Source organism: Falco naumanni, chromosome 8 (genome assembly GCF_017639655.2).
Source record: "Falco naumanni isolate bFalNau1 chromosome 8, bFalNau1.pat, whole genome shotgun sequence".
NCBI lineage: Eukaryota > Metazoa > Chordata > Aves > Falconiformes > Falconidae > Falco > Falco naumanni.
The window spans coordinates 12,631,001-12,648,587 of record NC_054061.1 but is presented as its reverse complement, the minus strand read 5'-3'; the positions used below and the strand labels follow the sequence as shown (position 1 = coordinate 12,648,587).

Sequence of the window (17,587 nt, the reverse complement as noted above, 5' to 3'; positions counted from 1 at the left end):
GAAGTACTCTCTCGAGTGATCCCAGGCATGTTGCAGCATCTGAGAAACACTCACCTCAGTACATGAGTTGATCCATTTATTGTGGTTGTGGAACAGGGAACCGTCTGCCCCAAGATGGAAGGCCTTCGGTATCGTTCATCACCACAACACAGGATGATGAGGAAGGCACGTCTGAAAGACTTGTTCAGGAAGGCGTAGAGGAAAGGGTTCAACCCTGAATTGATGTAGCCCAGCCACAGGAAAGCTGTCCACAGCTTCCCCGGCACCGTGTAGTTTATGAAAGGGTCCACTATGTTTGTGATAAAGAAGGGGGCCCAGCACAGGCAGAAGCACCCCATGATGATGCACAGGGTTTTGGCAGCTTTGGTCTCAGTCTTCATGCGGTGCGTGCTGTGCTGGTCGGGGTGGTGCTGCCGGCCGTCGGTGGGGGCCCCCGCACGCTGCAGCACCCGGATCTGGCGGGCATGCTCCCTGGCCGTGACGTAGATGCGGTAGTAGGCCAGCACCATCAGGAAGAAGGGAATGTAGAAGGCCACCACGGAGCAGGTAATGGCGTATGGCTTGTTGACCATGAATATGCAGTAGGTGGAGTTGGAAGCCTTGTTGAACTGCCTTTGCTGAATCTGGGGCGAGGGAAGGAAGGACAGGGGCAAAGAAGAAGGAGAAAAGTTCAGCACTTCTCCTCCAATACCAGCAGTGGGTTTTCCAGGACACCTCACCACCATTTTCTGATTCTCCCTCCTCCCTCCCATTCGCGGTACCTGCTTTACCCACCGCTGCCACTCCTGCCTGTGCTCACACCATGGGCTCTCTGGCCCTGCTGGACCAGCCCATGTTGCAGCTCTGGCATCCCAGAGCATGCCTCAACCTGGCCAGTGGAATCAGCTCAGCTCCCCACTTCAGACACAGCAATGTAACCTGACTCTGCGCCATGCTTTTTTGCAGTGCTCACTGCCCTGCTCATCAGGGTGTAGTTTTACCCCAAGGATGTCCCAAATTTCACCCAGCTGAGTCCCACGGGAACACTAAGGAAGGAGCAGAGGGACAGGTAAGGGATGGGGCTGCAGCAGCTGGGGGGCAGCTCCAGACTGGGGTGCAACACTGAGCTGTGGCTCACGCAGGGGCTGTGGGCAGCAGCCTGGGCAGGAGGCGTCTGCAGGCTGAGATCTGGTCAATGACTTGTGACAGAAGCAGACAGCAGATGAAGAAAGGGGTCGTGCATGTGAGTTTGGGGAGCAGGCGGCAGAACTGGGACAGACGGGATTTCTCTGAGGCTCTTCTTGCTACAAAACAACGTCACTGCAGGTGCACTGCAGGCTTATAATTTCTGGTGCTTATTTCAACACCAGAATAACACCATCTCCTATTTAAAACTCTAATATCAAAATTATTTGACTGGGCATGTAAGGACGTTTAAACTAAACTATGAAGCATTTTCAGTAGGTGATGTCTGAACCCTGCACCACCTCTCAGCATGCAGCTACTGAAATCTGCACGGTGAATGTCAGCAAGTTACAAGGAAGGGCAGGGCTTGCACCAGTGTTTGGAAAAGCTGGGTGCCGAGTCTTTTCTGAAAAGGTGGCGGGGGCAAGGAATCAGTGGAAGAAATCAGATAACTGACACGGTTTGTTAAATAAATAAAATGCACCTCCCCTTTCTACCAGCTGCATGTCCTGAAGGTGCTGGTCTGGAAGCAATTTTGGCTTTATCACCTTGTTCAGAGGCTTGGCAGCTTGCACCTGTTATTCTCCATGAGCCAAAAAGTATTCATAGCTCCTTGACTGAGACTTGGCATAGAAGATGTCACATCTCTTTAAACAAGCTTTTCTAAATAAGGTGTTTTCACAGTTTGCCATTTTTAATTCCTGCCTCTCTACACTGGAAGGGGAGCAGATCTGCAGCTCTGAACTCCTTCCCCTGTAGATGGGATCCTGCAAGTGAAGCCAGTCTGCGGTGGGGAACATTGACTCCTGCTGCAATGACTCGCACAGGGTAATTTCACCTTCTCCCAGCCTTCAAGGCTCACACCAAGAAAGGGGATACAGATGGAACTGGCCCAAAGCACCATCCCTTTTGGAGAAGTCTGGGCTTCCTAGCTCTCCAAAGATTGCTAGCACGGCAAGGAGGGACCCTCGGGCTGAGCCGGCAGTGGTCAGCATGTCCCCGAGAGCTGCAGAGGCCAAGGGGAACCAGGGATTCCCAAGGTGCCCATCGGGAGCCAGCTGGGGCTTGGATGATTTCCAAAGGACTACTCACTGAACTGATCAGTAGATGGGGGTAAAATCCTCTCCCAGAGCCACCACTCTCTTTGTGTCAGTTCTTCCACGAGAGACATTTCAACCCCCCTTAAAGACATCCTCCAGAAATTCAGCAGCCCCTCTGCATCGATAACAAGAAGTTTCTCCTTCAGCCTCTCTTGCCCTCTTTTCTCTGAATATTGCTTTTTAAAGAGGAATATACAGCACCAAATACACTTGATACCAGGTGGGTGTACCGCCTTAGCTACTCACCAGATCAATGATGCCAATGCTATTCCAGCCTTGCATGATAGGAAGGAAAGAAATAAATGTTGGGATTACCCAGCACCCTCCAAGCATTACAGCAATGCGCAATGGAGTCATCTTGTTCCTGTAAACCAGAGGTTGGCAGCAGATAGCATAGTACCTGCAAGGAGAAAAGCAAGAACAGCCATCATCAAAGGAGACTTCCAACTCTTCTAAAAATAAAACTGTAAAGCATTCTCTCCAGCTTGTTTCTCCTGCCTTTCAAAATAAGAGAAAAAAAAAAAAAAATGAGCCTACAGTCTATTTCCACTGACTGCCTCTCACACAAGGAACTCGGGATATTTTCACAGCATGAGTAAACAAGGTTTCATAGTGCCTGGCAGGGGAAAGCCAGTATTTTCTCTTTTCCAGCTAGGGAAAATGAGGCATAGCTTAATGCTGCGGTTTGTCTGAGGTCGCAGAGCAAGGGAGTGACTTCACACTCAGCCTTCCTCTCCCTCCTTACTTAGTCACAAAGCTGTCTGCACCCTCCTTACCGTGATGAATGAGTACACCTTCCTTCCATTTAGCCGTAACTGAGTAAATATTGGGGTTTTCCTAACTGCAATGGACATTTATTTTGACAAGACTGCAAAAGCTGTTATTGCAAATTAACAAAGTGCTTCAAAGCTGTGAAAATATCAGTAAAATGAAGTGTGTTTTTCCGTAACCAAGCTCCTTTTCTACCTCTCAGGAATCAGCCTCTTGTCTGGCTGGGCTTGAAACTTCTGCCACAAAGACAGGGCAAATGTCTGCATGGGGCTTCTCGTCTTTTCATCATCAAGGGGACTTGCCCTGCACGCTCCTTTCTCCTCCTGATCCATCCAACGTATTCATAGTACAACAGGTCCCCGCTCTTAAAACAACAACTAGTTATGAACTAGAAATTTCTTCTCAAAAAGATAAAAAATCGGATCTCCCATTTGTCTGGTCCCTGTGCTACCCACCTGCTAGCAGATTTCTACATCAGGAAGCTGTATCGAACCTAAACCTGGAAATCTCATTGCTCTGAAATTAATATATGCCCATAAGCATAGCAGATGAGCAACCATATCATCCTGACGCAGATTTTTGGTGGTCCTGACCTGAAAGTCTGTTTCAGGTTCCAAATGAATTATTTGTGACCCTTAGATTTTTGGATTTCAGCTCAGTGTGTAGGAACAGGCCAGTACTGATGCTCCCAGAACTGCAACAGGGAACCAAGGTCCAGAGACACAATAACCCATAAATTCTCAGGTCTTCTAAATAACCAACTCTATCATTCAGTTATGTGCCTGATTAATACATTTTCTTAGTGAATGAATAATGATCAGCTGGCAGATGTCATTTCCAGATGGGGTAAGCACAGAAATGATGCGGTACGGCGCCCCATGGGAGACGAGCACTGCACTGAACAAGTGGCCGCAGTTCCAATAATTATTTATAAAGGGAACAAATGAACTCCTGACAGGGATTTTTTTGAGTCAAGCCCCAACATCAAGGTATGATGTGTACGTAGAGAGAGCCTCACTGCTGAATGCCAGCAAACGTCGATTTTATGAGGTTAGCAGAAGCTTGAATTAGAAACATTAAATTAGCAAACACAACTACCGCTGGACCACTAAACTGAGATGCCCATCAGAATTTCTAAGTGCCAGCAGCACATTAGACATATGTGAATGCACACATACACGTTTTATTCGTATGTATTAGAAAGATGTCCTTGAGGTGCACAATTTAATTCACCAAGGTTTGAGTGGGAACCAACAGTTTCATGCTAAACAGGCACAAAAATCTAAGGATTTATGAATTTTTTTAAGACCTTTTTTTTTAAGTCATGTGGAGTCAACTGAATTGCTATATTTTGATAAAATCAGATGATATATTCCACACAAAGGGTTGAAATAATATCAAAGTGTCAAAAGAAAACATTTTTTACAAGTCTCTTTGAAACAAGATTCAAAATGTCACAGGGGGAAAATGTTGAAACAAGCATTCAGCTATTTCAATTTCATTATTTCTACGTTCTCTTCTGCTTTCGTGAGTGCATGAAAATCAGCCTGTTCCTCTGAACAGTTTCACTTGCAAAGAAATGGCATATTTGACAGTAACTGTTCCTTCAGAGCACAGGGCTGATGTCCCTCCCGCCCAGCCATGGCACTCCGTGGGTCTGGCTCCTGTCCCCCCCCCCCCCACGGCCCTCCCAGCCCGCCCACAGCGGGGCAGGAGAAGCTGGATAGTTTACGGGAACAGGGTTTAGTTAGTTGTGGAGCTTGCCTTCATTGGGTCATGACTTCAACGAGCGAGGGTATCCAGCCTCGAAGATACGCAAAACCCAACCGGGTAAGGCCCTGAGTGACCTAACCAAAGCAAGACAGATTTAAGCTTGAGTTGGCCCCTGGTTTGAGGGGAGGGCTGGATCAGAGACCTCCAGAGGTCCCTTCCACCCTACATTTTTCTGAGTCTATCAGACAATGAGGACCATCGTGGTCAGATTTCAGCATCTTGATGATTTCAGAGGATAGAATAAATATTTTCTTTGTTCCTAGGATAACTACCCTCCTCATGACAACCACAATATGTTTGTGTAACCTTGTCCCGTGTTGCTGCAGCTTATTGCTTTTGGATTTCCCCCTGCTCTCCAGATTTCCTTCCCCTAGGAAACAAACTGACCTTTGAATTCAAACAGGTATTTTCGGTAATGTTTTTGACTGCTTATTAGGACAGATGGTGCTTCTCTTGCATTACCTGCAACTGCTCTTCAACTCCAAACACAAGGGAGATATAATCCGGCATATTTAACTGTTTACTGCCTGAGAGACACCTACTAGTAAGTGCCACCCAGTGCTGGACATCAAAGGATTCCTGTGACATGCCTGATGGCAAGTTACGGCAAGTCACAAGAGACGACATTTATTTGCAGAAAGGGCAAAAGAAGAAATTCAATAAATAAACAGAAAAGAACAACCAAGAAACCAGCTACCATTTCACAAGCTGAATAAGCAAACAGAAAAGGAAAACCACGATGCTGTGCTAATTAACTGCAGCAGGAAAACAATTCTTCCAAGCAGTTTGAGTTATTACATTTCTGTACTTCTCTCTCACTGCAGCTGACAGCATTACACTGACTTGTACATGCTATTAAAGGCCATTAGAGTAAAAATTATGCCTGTAAAAATGACATCTTAAGCTCTCATATTTCTTCCTTCCCAGTGATTCAGCAGCAATTTTCCTCCACTTACATGTCAAAAGATTATTATTTATTTTTTTTTAATTTTTCTTTTTTTGCTAACTGCTGCTACTGTGATTTCCCTTGTGTTCAGAAAGCTGAGCTGCATTCCTCTTGCCCTACACTGTTATCAGCAACAAGGTTCTGCAATCAGAGTGCGGGTGACAGTTTTGCTAATGGCAAAGGAGGCAGCAAAGCCCACCGTCCACTTTTCCAAAGCTCAGCAGGATTTTCATTCAATGGCCCTGACAGTCAGATAATTGAAATCTCTGTATGCTAACAGAAGTCATTGAAGTCACACCAATTTTTGCAGTAGCTGGTGATTTGATGTATGTGATGGTTGAGGCATTTAAGCAGCTATTTATTCACTGAGAAGAAAAGTAATTATATCTCTAGGATTATCAATAGTTTTAGTCAAAAGCTGAAATAAAGGCATTTTTTTATTTTGCTTCTCTGCTTCCTTTAAAGCTAAAGCTGTTTTCCTCTGCTCATAAAGAATATCTATTATTTACTGGTATGACAGTGTGATGGATGAATATAAAGTGTAATACATACACATGATTAATATGATGTCCAACTTTAATTAAATAATAATTCTTACTACTCTCAGCCAAGACCCATGTTTCTGCAGTTCCTTGAAAATGTCCCTGTTACCTACAGCAGAGCAGATGATACGAAACACACCCTCCCCTCCACCTCTGTTATGACATTCTTTGCTGAAGGGGAAATACAAGAATCCCTTCCTGGAGCTGTAGATCTTCCAACTAGCTCCATAAAGCAAAGGTTATTATAATACTTTTCCTTTCCCATATTACACATTTGCCACATGAATGAATCAAGCGCTAACAGTTTAAAAGACGGCTCAAAAGAAGAAATCCATAGCTCCTATGGTCTTCCTTACAGCTCTTATGGCCACTGCAGATATGTCTGCCTACTGAGGGTTTGTGACCTGCCCAGCATCACCTGGTGGCTCTGTGACACAGTGCAGTGGCCCGACTCTGTCTCAAGGAACATAAATGTGATGCTCCCTGCTCTTCCAGTAGAAGTTCCAGCAATATAGGTGTAGAGGGGAACTGATTAGGGCCACGTGGATCAGTTCCCAAAAGCAGAGCCCTTGCGTTACAAACACTCTCCCAGCACCTCCAAGGGGATGCGGGTACACTTCTAACTGGTTCACAAAAGCTATAAAAACCGCACAGATTCGGTGAGTCAGTGCCCCAGTCTGCGGGGTGATCTCCTCCACGCTCCTACAGGCATCACCAGCAGGAGCTGCTGCAGTCACTCCTATACACGGCGTTCAGGAGCTGTAAGATCCAAATGTTTTATCCTTTCCCAACAGGACTGGCGCTTTGCCTGCCGGCAAGCTCCTCTTTACAGTCAGTGCTATGCGTAAAACCAGAAAGCAGATATAAACGCTTGGTGAACTGTACATCAGCAACACATTTGTACCTAACAGCCTTCAGCACTTTGGGTGGAGAAGACATAATATCACATTCCTCGGCAGCAGGATCATGGACAGCTTGCCTAATGTTAAACTTGTGTATATGTGACGACAGGAGATGGCAGATAAGAGGGAAGCTGTGAAGCCAAAGAGAAAATAGACAGAAAATGAACCTCAGTTATAGTCTTGCCTTGTATAACTGAACACTGAATCCGCTGTGTCAGCCCAAGGCTTTCATGGAAATGTAAGTGTTGTAAGTCACGGGTGTTTGTTGTTGCCATTTTGCCTGTGTGAAAAATCCTACACATACATGCACACACATGCATGCACACTCCTTGTATCATGCCCTGCCTTTCCTTCAAGAAAAAAAATAGGAAAGAAAGATTCTTGGAAAGCACATCAACTTTTAAATTATAACACCTGTAGTTATTACAAGTTTATAGCTTCTGGGTTCTTGTAAACAAAAAGAAAAGACTAAGACTGAGGAACAGCATTGCATCCCAACACACTGGTGACCTAGATCTGACAGCAGCACGGTTTAGCTGTGGTCCATGGCAAGGATGGCTATTTGCGGTAGTGATGCATACTCATCAAACACGGACACGATGCTGGTGACCATTTGTGACCGGAATCTGTGGTCAAGACTGAAATCAAAGGTCCAAAAACCTAGATAACAAGCTGGGCCAATAACATTAACATACATCAGTTTCTGTGGTTAGCGAGAAGCAAGCGGTGATACAGCAGCCAGCACATCTGGCCACCCATCAGCCTGGACATCCAAGTGGCTCCTCAGGCCCATGGCAAAGGGAAAAGCTGCCCCGGCATATATCCAGAGAGCAGTCCTGGTGTCAGGGATGCTCCAACCACACCACTGCTCTTTCCTTGCCTTCTGGGCATTATAGAAATATAATTACTTAGCTGCATTAGATAATTCCTTGCCCTTGGAGAAAAATTAAAGTACCTCCCCGGTGTGCAATACAATTTTTCTTGAGCTATGGGTACGTAGACGCTAGCCTGCAAGAAGCTCCTTAGATATCACCGACAGACAAATACATACCCAGTCTTTACTAAACAGACTGGTTCTGTGGGTGGCCCACATTTAAAACCATTTGGTGTCATGTGCATGTATAAAATTATTTACATACCATATGTTTTATCATCACTGGGGCCAAAACGAGCCTAGGAAAATTTACTCAATGCTCATACTGAGTAGTTTTTTAAACCCCCTTAAACAATCTAGAAAAGAGAAGACGAGAGGGTGGGAAAACCGTGGGTGCTGTTAGCTCTCTCCCGAAGTCAGGGTGCAACAGCCATGCCTGTACCGGCTCGGTGCCTCTGTGCGTCTGCTGAACCACATCTTAAACACCAAAGTGGGAATGATTTGTCGGTGAGTTCCAAAGGCAAGAGAGGCCAAAACGTGCCATCAGAAGACAGCCAGCCTCGGCCAGCTGCCACCACAGGGGACACCTGAGCCGACAGCAGGGGGGAGGCTGAGCCCAGCAGAGGGGCTCCAGGGGCTGCTCCCCCCTGGCAGCCAGCTCCGATGCTGAAGGCGCTGAACTGCACTGATGGAAAACTCTTGCAGGCGACAGGGTCATTTATTTCAGAAGAAAAACACCGCTTCTCCTAGCAGGACACAAGTTATACATAAGAATTGGGCTAGTTTGGAAAATCCCCATCCTTGCCTTTTCAGAGCTCTGCTCTGGCGCGCTCCACAAAGCCCAAACCTGAGCGTGGGTTTGCTCACTCCTGCACTCCCTCCGCGAATCCAGACTGGGCCAGAGTCTTCAGCTGAACCCTGACCAGGTGGTGAACTTAAGGAGCTAGGGTTCAGCTGACTTGTTCATGTGTGAAATTAAAACAGCACTACTGGCTTTACTGATATTTCAGTGAAACCAGATTCTGGCCTCTGCATAACCAGATTTTTACTTTTTCTTTTCTTTTCTTTTTTTAGAGAGAGATGGAGAGAGAGAACAGCTTTTTTTCTTTTCCCTTTTCCCACCGAGCAAATAAGCTATAGTGTCTAAGTGTGCCAAATAAAACAAAGTTATGCATCGCTGGTCCAGAAAGAAAAAATGTCCTAAAATGATTACATCTAACAAAATTAAATTCTTATTAGAAAAAACAACGGCCTGCTGGTGTTGAGATAATTACACTGAGAAAAATGCTAAAGAGAGCAGTTAATTGGAACTGGATAAATTTAGGTAGTAATACAAACAAACGTATGTTGCCAAACAGAGACAGAGGACTCCTTCACGGTCCCCATGTGGGTCAGTGTGTGTGGAGGGTTATTGGCAGCAACAGTGGTGAAATAAATTACCATATTTCTAGAGGGTTTGTAAAGATTAATAAAGGACAGTGCATCCCTCCGGCTGCGCCACGGCCATCTGCTCTGTTATTTTTCTTAATGCTCTCAGACCTGAATTCTGCAAATCCCACGTTAGTTTTCTTGCCGAGCTGAACGACGACAGGGATAACTCCGCAGCTACGTGTCACGTCGTGCAGCCCTTGCGGACAGTCTCTGTTTGCTCTTGCTCAGCCCCTTCCCGCGCTGCCTCTCTGTTCCTCCACCTGGGAGCTGTACCAGATCAGATGCCTTTCCAGCTGAAAAGGGCATGGGGGCTTTATGGCCTGGTTCAAAACTATAGCTGGAATTTGTGTCATATAATCAGATTGCTGACTGCCTAATCTTTACTTACTGATAGCTATTTAAAACCTAATAAGTCTTCCCACTAATAAGCTCCCCCCGCCCCTGGCCAGCCAGCAGATGTTTCACAGAGCACTGTTTGGCTCAGCTGCTTTCTTCCTGTCCTTGAGGAAGACATCACGCTCTGGACCTCGAGCCCTTTGGTGAGCCAGTCGATCCTGCCGTGCCCCAGCTGCGTCAGCAGGGACACCGTGCAAAAGAGACGAGCACGGGGAGCGATGTGATGCAGCACTGGAGGCAGCAGGCAGGGTGGGCAGAGCCAGCGACCACCCCAACCTCGCCGCTCCTCTGCCCCCCACACGTGCCCTCCCACCCGGCACAGGGAGAGGGCTACCTCTCCAGATGGGCTGCCACGGCAGAGCACCGGGCTTTGGGAGTCTCGAAAACATCATCTCTCTCAAGGGATCGTGCTAATTTGATGTCTGAACAGTACATTAATGTTAATTAATGTTTGTAAATGGCGCAACGAGCATCTGCCACTCTGGTGCTCCAACACTCTTTGGATACATCTGCTTTGCTTTAGCCTTTATTTAGCAGTGATTATGGGGTATGTTTGAATCCCAGTAAGATTAGCGTTGAATATACAAACAGACAGTTAGGTCCATTTTGTTGTGTGTTATACAGCAAATTGCAAATGTTTCGCACACGCCAGGCAAACAGTGTACCTAGTGCCCAGCAGAGACGCAGACTTGGAGGAAAGCTTCCCGGGCTGGGACACGGCCAGGAGAGCTGGAGGAGCCAGAGACAGGGTGCAGGATGCTTTGGTTGCATGAAAACCAGAGGTGCCAGATGTGCACCTAAGCCCAGAAATACAGACATTTAGGACCTATTTGTTTCTCTGTTGTTTCGGGTTTTTTTTTCCCCAAAGACTTTGAGAAGTAATTCTACTGCAAATATTAGAGAAGAAAATTGCCTTTCCTGACAGGTTAACTCTATTTGGAGACTCTATCATAGCTTCTTGGTCTATTTATAGGCAGTGCAATTATTTTTATTGCATAAGGACAAAGAATGGATAAGTATGCATAAAACGTGCAACAAATAAATAATTCAAGGCTAAATATTTCTTTCATATTAGGATACCAAAGAGATTATGAAAAAGCATAACGCAGTGACAGCAAAATTCAGATTCAGTGAGTCCTGAGCTATCTCTGACACCTTGGACAAAAACTTTTTCAGATGAGACTGAGAGTGTCTCTAAGTCTCTGAAGTTCTTTGCTCCCTGTGTCTGACCAGTACAATCAATTTACCCTGTGGTGATTTCTCCAAATTTTCTCAAATGCCTTTGAGAATTAAAGCCTGAATGCCTTCTTTCTTTCTTTCTTTCTTTTTCAGAGGCCATAATGGAAATGGATACAAGATATTATCAGATAAAAGTCTTTTCAAGCAACATTTTCTGAAAGTGTTGAGAAGAATGACTTCCCAAACTAAGTCCTGAGGGTTAGATTAACCACCCAGTTTTCTTAAAAAAAACCCCACAGTTGTATGCCCTGAAATAAAACAGAAGGCAGCAAATACATGAATCACAGAAAAAACACCAGCTAGAAGCAGCATACTCCCGTAAAGGCTAAATGAACACAGAGCAACAGCTAGCAAAAACTAAATAAAATACTGGGAAGGAAGCAGTGCTGTCAGTGCTCCTCCAAGCCAGCTGCCAGGATCGGAGAGGCAGTGGGGATGGAGAACAGGTCGACGATGGGCTGAGTCACCCTTCCCTGCACAGAAACCCAGGCATCCATCTACCTGCTCTGACATTTCAGGGATATCCACCACTACCCCCTCACCTACTCTGTCCTCTTAACACTGTTTAAGAGTCAGTTCTCACCGTGGGGGAAAAAAAAAAAGAAAACGAAAAAAAAAAACCACCCCAAAACAAGCAAAAATGGTCACAGAAATTCAAGTTTCTGCCAGAAACCTTTAAAACCTAGGTCTGAGACTGCAGACAAAAGGGGGAAAGACATATTGCTCTTGCTCATATCAGAGTGAATATTTTGAGCTGACCTGAAAGTTGCTTGAAGATGACTGCAGAATACTGCAACAATTAAACTGGCTGGAAGTCTTTCAAATCTCAGTTAATATTTGCACAGGACAAGGGAAAGGTATACTTTGAAAGCCAGTATCTCAAGTCCCAAATGGAAAATTTGGTGCAAGCAGCTAGAAATGAGGAGACTGTGCTAGTGTGTTAAATCCTAGCTGTGAGCAGTACATGTTGAGTACACCGCTCATCTGGGTTAGGGGATGGTTACTCCATCGAGTCATTAATCACTATCAGGCTGCTCCATCAGGTACCCACATTTTAACTAATATGCACCAGGAACAGCACAACTTTTTGAGTTCAGTCTGCAAAAGGAAAAGGGTTTTAAAAACTGGCAAAGTGCTCAAGAAATAGGTGCAATTTAGTAGTTTTTTGTACTCGTTAAGTATTCAAACATGACTAAAGTGTGGATATTTTTACTTTTTTTCATCTCTAGCACTGACATGAAGTGAGATTAAGATTTTCTCCTTGCCCTTCTCAGGATGGTCACAGACCAAAACACACCTGGAGATGATGCTCCCAGGACAGTCCCAGCAAGGGGCTGGTACATCAGGAAGGAGAAAAAGGCGGATTTAAAAGGTGGGGTATAGCTTTCTTTCAGTATGGAAAATGGATCTATTATTCTGTATCCACCACTCCCATCCAAGCTGTGCTGAAAATCCCTGTTGTCCTGCTTGCTGAGCAGGTTTGGAACAGCAGCCAAATTCATGGCAGCAAAAGTGAATTAATCTCTGCGAAAAGGACACAGGAGTAAAGTGGGACTATCACTGGCTCTAGGTGACTTGCAGCATGACATGGCACAACAGTAATACCCCCCTCAATGTAGCAAGGAGGAGACCATGGGACAACCTTAAGAACATAGTAAGAGCCAGAATCAAAATGTCTATGTTTTCCCTGTCTTTTTCCATCAAAATGCCTCCTCTGAGAGATGGAGGGAAAGACCCCATGTTTCATTTCAATCAGAAAACAGTTATTAGACAAGCACGGTAGGAAAAATATTTAATGTCCTTGGTCTTTGTGAATGTTTAGACCTGATAGTGTTGCTAGGTGTGAGGGGTATCAGAGTTTGGAACTGCAGGCATCGAGGTCTGCTGCTTTATCGTAGAAAGCAACTTCTTCTATACAACATGTTTTCTGACCATGCCAGTGAGCAAGCACTGCAGAAATGTAAAATACATGGCTAATTCGGGAAGAAAGTCTTTCTAATAGACTGTTTGGGACATGAAAGTGCTCATGAATGAGCACAGAAACTCCTGGTCAGGTTAGGACTGTTTCTGTGCTCAAGGATGATGTCCAGGTGGATGTTAAACAACTTCAGCGATGGCTACAGTACCCTACTGGTGTCCTACTAAGCCATATTTTGAAAATCACATAAATCAGTCAGTCAATCAGAGGAAGAAATACTGCTTTAAGAGAGGAAGATGACTAGGGACAGACCCACCTCCATAATAGTTTTTTTACAACAGTTCAGGACAGCTAGTCCAGGAGGCACCTTGGTCTGTTTTGAGCATCGTGGTGGGTAGTCTGAACTTGACATTTGGTCCTGGGAGAACCCAGAAGCCTGGAGTCTTGGGACTCAATCAGATTCATACGCGGTGTCTGATCAAACAGAGAGTGATGAGAGCCACACTTGGGATTCTCTTCTTCACATGAGACAGAGAGATCTTGGGCTTTCTCTTTCAGCTGACACTGTCAGCAAACACAGACTTAACTGTGCCTTCTTGTACTGGGAGAAGAAACAAGCATTTTGAAACATCTAAGATGAAATCTTGGCTTTTTTCATGCCAGTGGCAAAGTTCCAAATGATTACCCATGGAGTCAAAATACCATCCAAGGCGAGCTTCTACAGCAAGACTGAATGGCTAGGACAGCTATATATGCCCTGCAAAGATTAGAAGACAGAGAAAAGTTTCTGTGGCAAATCCTCCTTTGGAGAGGAGCAGCCTGTCTCGGGGATGTTGCTGTTAGTGCTCAGCTCATGGTGTTGTGTGTGGTGGTCACTGCTCTAACAAGCACTCAATAAAGTCATTTTGAGAAGAGAAACAAGAAAAACACAGTACCAGAGATTACCTAAAATTTAGCTCAGCTCTACAGCTAGTCTGCAGAGGCACCATTCTTCAGCGTGAAGGCAGCAAACGATAAAGGCTGCGATAATTATCCATGTCAGGCTGCATCCAGCCACCAGCTTGGGGAACCTTTCCTATCTCTCTGCCTGGGAGCAAAGAACAGCACATGTATGGTCAACACATGCGAAAGAGAAAGAGCATTTGTGTGTCCTGAAATAAATCCCAGACATCTGGCAATTTCAGGTTTCTCAGTTGTCAAAAATTGCTGCTGTGTTTCTGTATCCCAGATAACACAGCTCCGCTCCCTCACCCCTGAACTTGCAGAGCTTTTCAGCACATGCATCACTCACTAATTAATTCATCCTCGGCTTATTTTCAAGTAATTTGAACTACTGCCTAGTCTAATATGGCTCATGTTAGGGGGACTGCAAATATTGAGGGATCCCTCTCTGTCAGTGTATTCATAGGGAAAAAGTTTGCAGGCATTTTGGGGAAGATTTTTCTTTTGCTGTAACACTTAAGATGATCTCAGCTTTTGGGACCTTCAAATTCAGAGCTCTAAGCACTTTTTTTCAATCAATTTGGCACCAAGATTGGTGGATGTGGGTGGGTTTTTTAGCCAGCGTGTGTGTCAATTTTTAATTCTACTGTAAAGAATCTTTTTAATCCTGAAGAAATAGGGAGAATGTTTCTGTTGCAGCAATTGCCTCAAATGCACACTCAGTAAGCAGAAATCTTTAAAAGCAGGATAATTTTATCACAGAAGGACGAGGCACTTCAATGGAGCAATGCTGATGTGGGAGTCGTTCAAGCACAGCGTCCATCACCTTCAGATGCCAGGGCAGGGGGTGCTGCACCTTCCCAAAACCTTCTCAGAACACATGTGGAACAAACCTAGAGAATTAGTTTCTTCCAAAACACCATTCCAACCCCTGCTTTCTTTCAAGACAGCTGTTCTCCTCTTCTGTGTAGTGATTAAAGCATTGGCTTGGGATGGGGTGTGTGTGTGGGGGGGGGGGGGGGTGTGGTGTGTGTGAAGTGGGCATCCCCAGACTCAGCTCCCCATTTCTCTCTGTCCAAAAGAAGGGGAATCACCTACGTGTTACTGTAGGCAATGATGCTCACCCATTGCTACAGCAACTCTGCACCTGGTGGAGAGAATTCATGACTCTGGACAGAGAATAAAAGAGCATAGAGGGACCAGCAGAGCTCCAGGTGTTTACATTCTGATCCGAATGTTTCATTTAGTACAGAATAATCTAATCCATCTCATCTTAGGGCTTTGTTTGGTTGGGTTATTTTTTACATTTCCAGCTCCTTCTACTGAGCTGGGTGTTTGCAAACTCTGCCTCAGATCTGTTTACAAAGAAAATTTTCCTTATAAAACCGTAATCTCTGTTCTGTATCCCTAATACATTAACTCTGAGCCACACATTTCAACAGTCATAGAGCCCAGGGAGCCCCAACCCCTTCCCCACCCCCAGACAAGGCTGTCCCGGGAACATGGGGACCGATGGGCACAGGCAGCAGCAGCAAGAGCCCATGACACGGCAGGGGTCTGCATGAGGGTGGCATATGCAGGAGAAAGGGGGGAGTTTCCCTTCTGTGGACCCCACACGGGGTACCTCATCCCTTGCAGGTGCCAGAGATGAGGGTGTGCAGGGGAGGGGGGAAAACAATATTTTCCCTTCATGTCTCCTTGTCTACACAGCCCACCACATTTAATGAAAAGCCTGGAGAATCGAACTCCAACATTTTATATAACAAGGCCACATCCAGAGTGCAGTGCCTAACATCTGCTTTACTGGTAATTGGCTCAAAGTGGCAATTTGTCAACGTTTTTAAGATAATGAGCTTCCTATTTGTGTTCCAGCCATCTGAACTTCCAGATAAGGAAACGTGCTGTAGCTATTGCACATCAGCTTCTCTCTGGATACAATACGGCATGTGCCGGTGCCCCTCTCTCCCACAACAAAGGAGCGCTGCCCATCAATAGAGAAGTTAATCAAGTATCTTTTGAAGTCTGGCTGCATACAGACTCCGGACGAAAGATGCTATTTGAATACCAGTTGTCATGATGATGAGTATGATTATGGTTATTTTGGCCATATTAGTAATAATAAGTAATAGTATTTTTAAAGGTATTGAAATCTCTGCACAGAACTCAAATAAAAGCTCCAAATATTGCTTATTAGAATAGACGGTCAAAATTATTTCTTCTAAGTATTTACCTAGTAAAAAATTCTTGATATTCTGTATGAAAAGTTCTGCCATTTACCCTGAAAAACCGCAGACAACAGTAAAACAGAATTGTTTGCCATAAGTTATCTAGGGTATTGGCCTCATTTTAATTTTTCAAGAAAAGTTTGAAAGAAAAGGAAGTTTTTAGGATCTCCCACAAAGCCTACGCACCCATTTCACCAGCTTTATTTACCTCCTTGTTAGCCTTCACTAGCAGAGATGCGCAAATGGATGCCTTAGAAAAATATCCCATAACGTTTAGGGGGGGGGACTGCTCTTTTAGCTCTTTCTCCATATAATCTAGTAATATAAAGCACAACGTGTCACTTAGTAATATTGGTTTTCATCTACCTATATGGCTGCTAATAGCAGGAACAGTAGTTTTGATAGCACTTGTAAGGCATGTCCAATATTTTTTGGACAAGAGAGAGAAAGGCAAGTAATTTAGCATTTCAGTCCCTGGGAAGGTGGGGGTCAGCACCACACATCGAGCTGTTCACCAGCCAAGCCCCCTCTGCAGCCCCTGGCAGGGAGCAACATCCCTGCCAAAAGGATGCACCTCCGCGATGCAGGATGCACCTCCAGCTGTGACAGCTGCAGGTCTTCCCTTCGGGTACATCTTTGAGGTGTCTTTTCTGCACTTTAAAGAAGAAACTTCTTACGTCTGATCAGTAATGTAAACAGAGCTCTGCCACAAAGCAGCTGAGAACCTGGCTTGCTCTTTTGGTACAAATCTCATTCCTTTTAAAGTTTTTCTGCACTCCTGAGGATTCAGAGAACTCTCTCCAAAACCAGCTACTGAGAGAGATTTATTGCTCTGTGGTACCCAGCAGGTTCATATTTGTCCTTTGGCTACTGCTGGACGAGCAACAACACTGAAGAAATTGAAAGCAACTGTAATTATTCTCAATGCCCTTCTGTTCATACCTGTCCAGAGAGATACAGCACAGGTGCAGGATTGACGCTGTGGTGAGCAGGACATCGAGGGACGTTCGGACCAGGCAGAACATCTCTCCATAGATCCAGTTGTCCTGAACCAACTCAATGGCTCCAAACGGCATCACCAGCACTGACACCAGCAGGTCAGCAAAGGCAAGGGAGACAATGAAATAATTGGTCTTGATTTTCCTGCAGACAAGATCACAAAATCAGGGTGGAATAGTTTCAGTGCAGCATCCTCTACATGTGGACAGACATTTCAGCTTGTGTTTGTGCCTAATTTGCTCCATCACACTAAAAGGTCCTCTATAATGTGTTCCTCCCATTACAGGGTCATCCCTAGCTTGTTCCTGGTTTTACAGCTTAATATCCACCACATTCCCTGCACAAACACATCTTTCTGCTCACAT

The 17,587-nt window shown here is 45.1% G+C and overlaps 1 protein-coding gene across 2 annotated transcripts in view; it reads right to left on the bottom strand.

Moving 5' to 3' along the window:
- HTR4 (5-hydroxytryptamine receptor 4) overlaps positions 1-17,587 on the bottom strand; it is a 154,868-nt gene that overhangs the window by 69,330 nt on the left and 67,951 nt on the right. For both annotated transcript variants that reach the window (XR_005829233.1, XM_040602927.1), the window contains exons 5-7: positions 17,166-17,366; positions 2,511-2,664; positions 55-623 (exon numbers count right to left, since the gene is read on the bottom strand). Coding sequence is in view for 1 of the 2 variants with exons in the window: in XM_040602927.1 (XP_040458861.1) it covers positions 55-623; positions 2,511-2,664; positions 17,166-17,366 (924 nt within the window). In the remaining variant the exon portion in view is untranslated. The remainder of the gene's footprint in view (positions 1-54; positions 624-2,510; positions 2,665-17,165; positions 17,367-17,587) is intronic.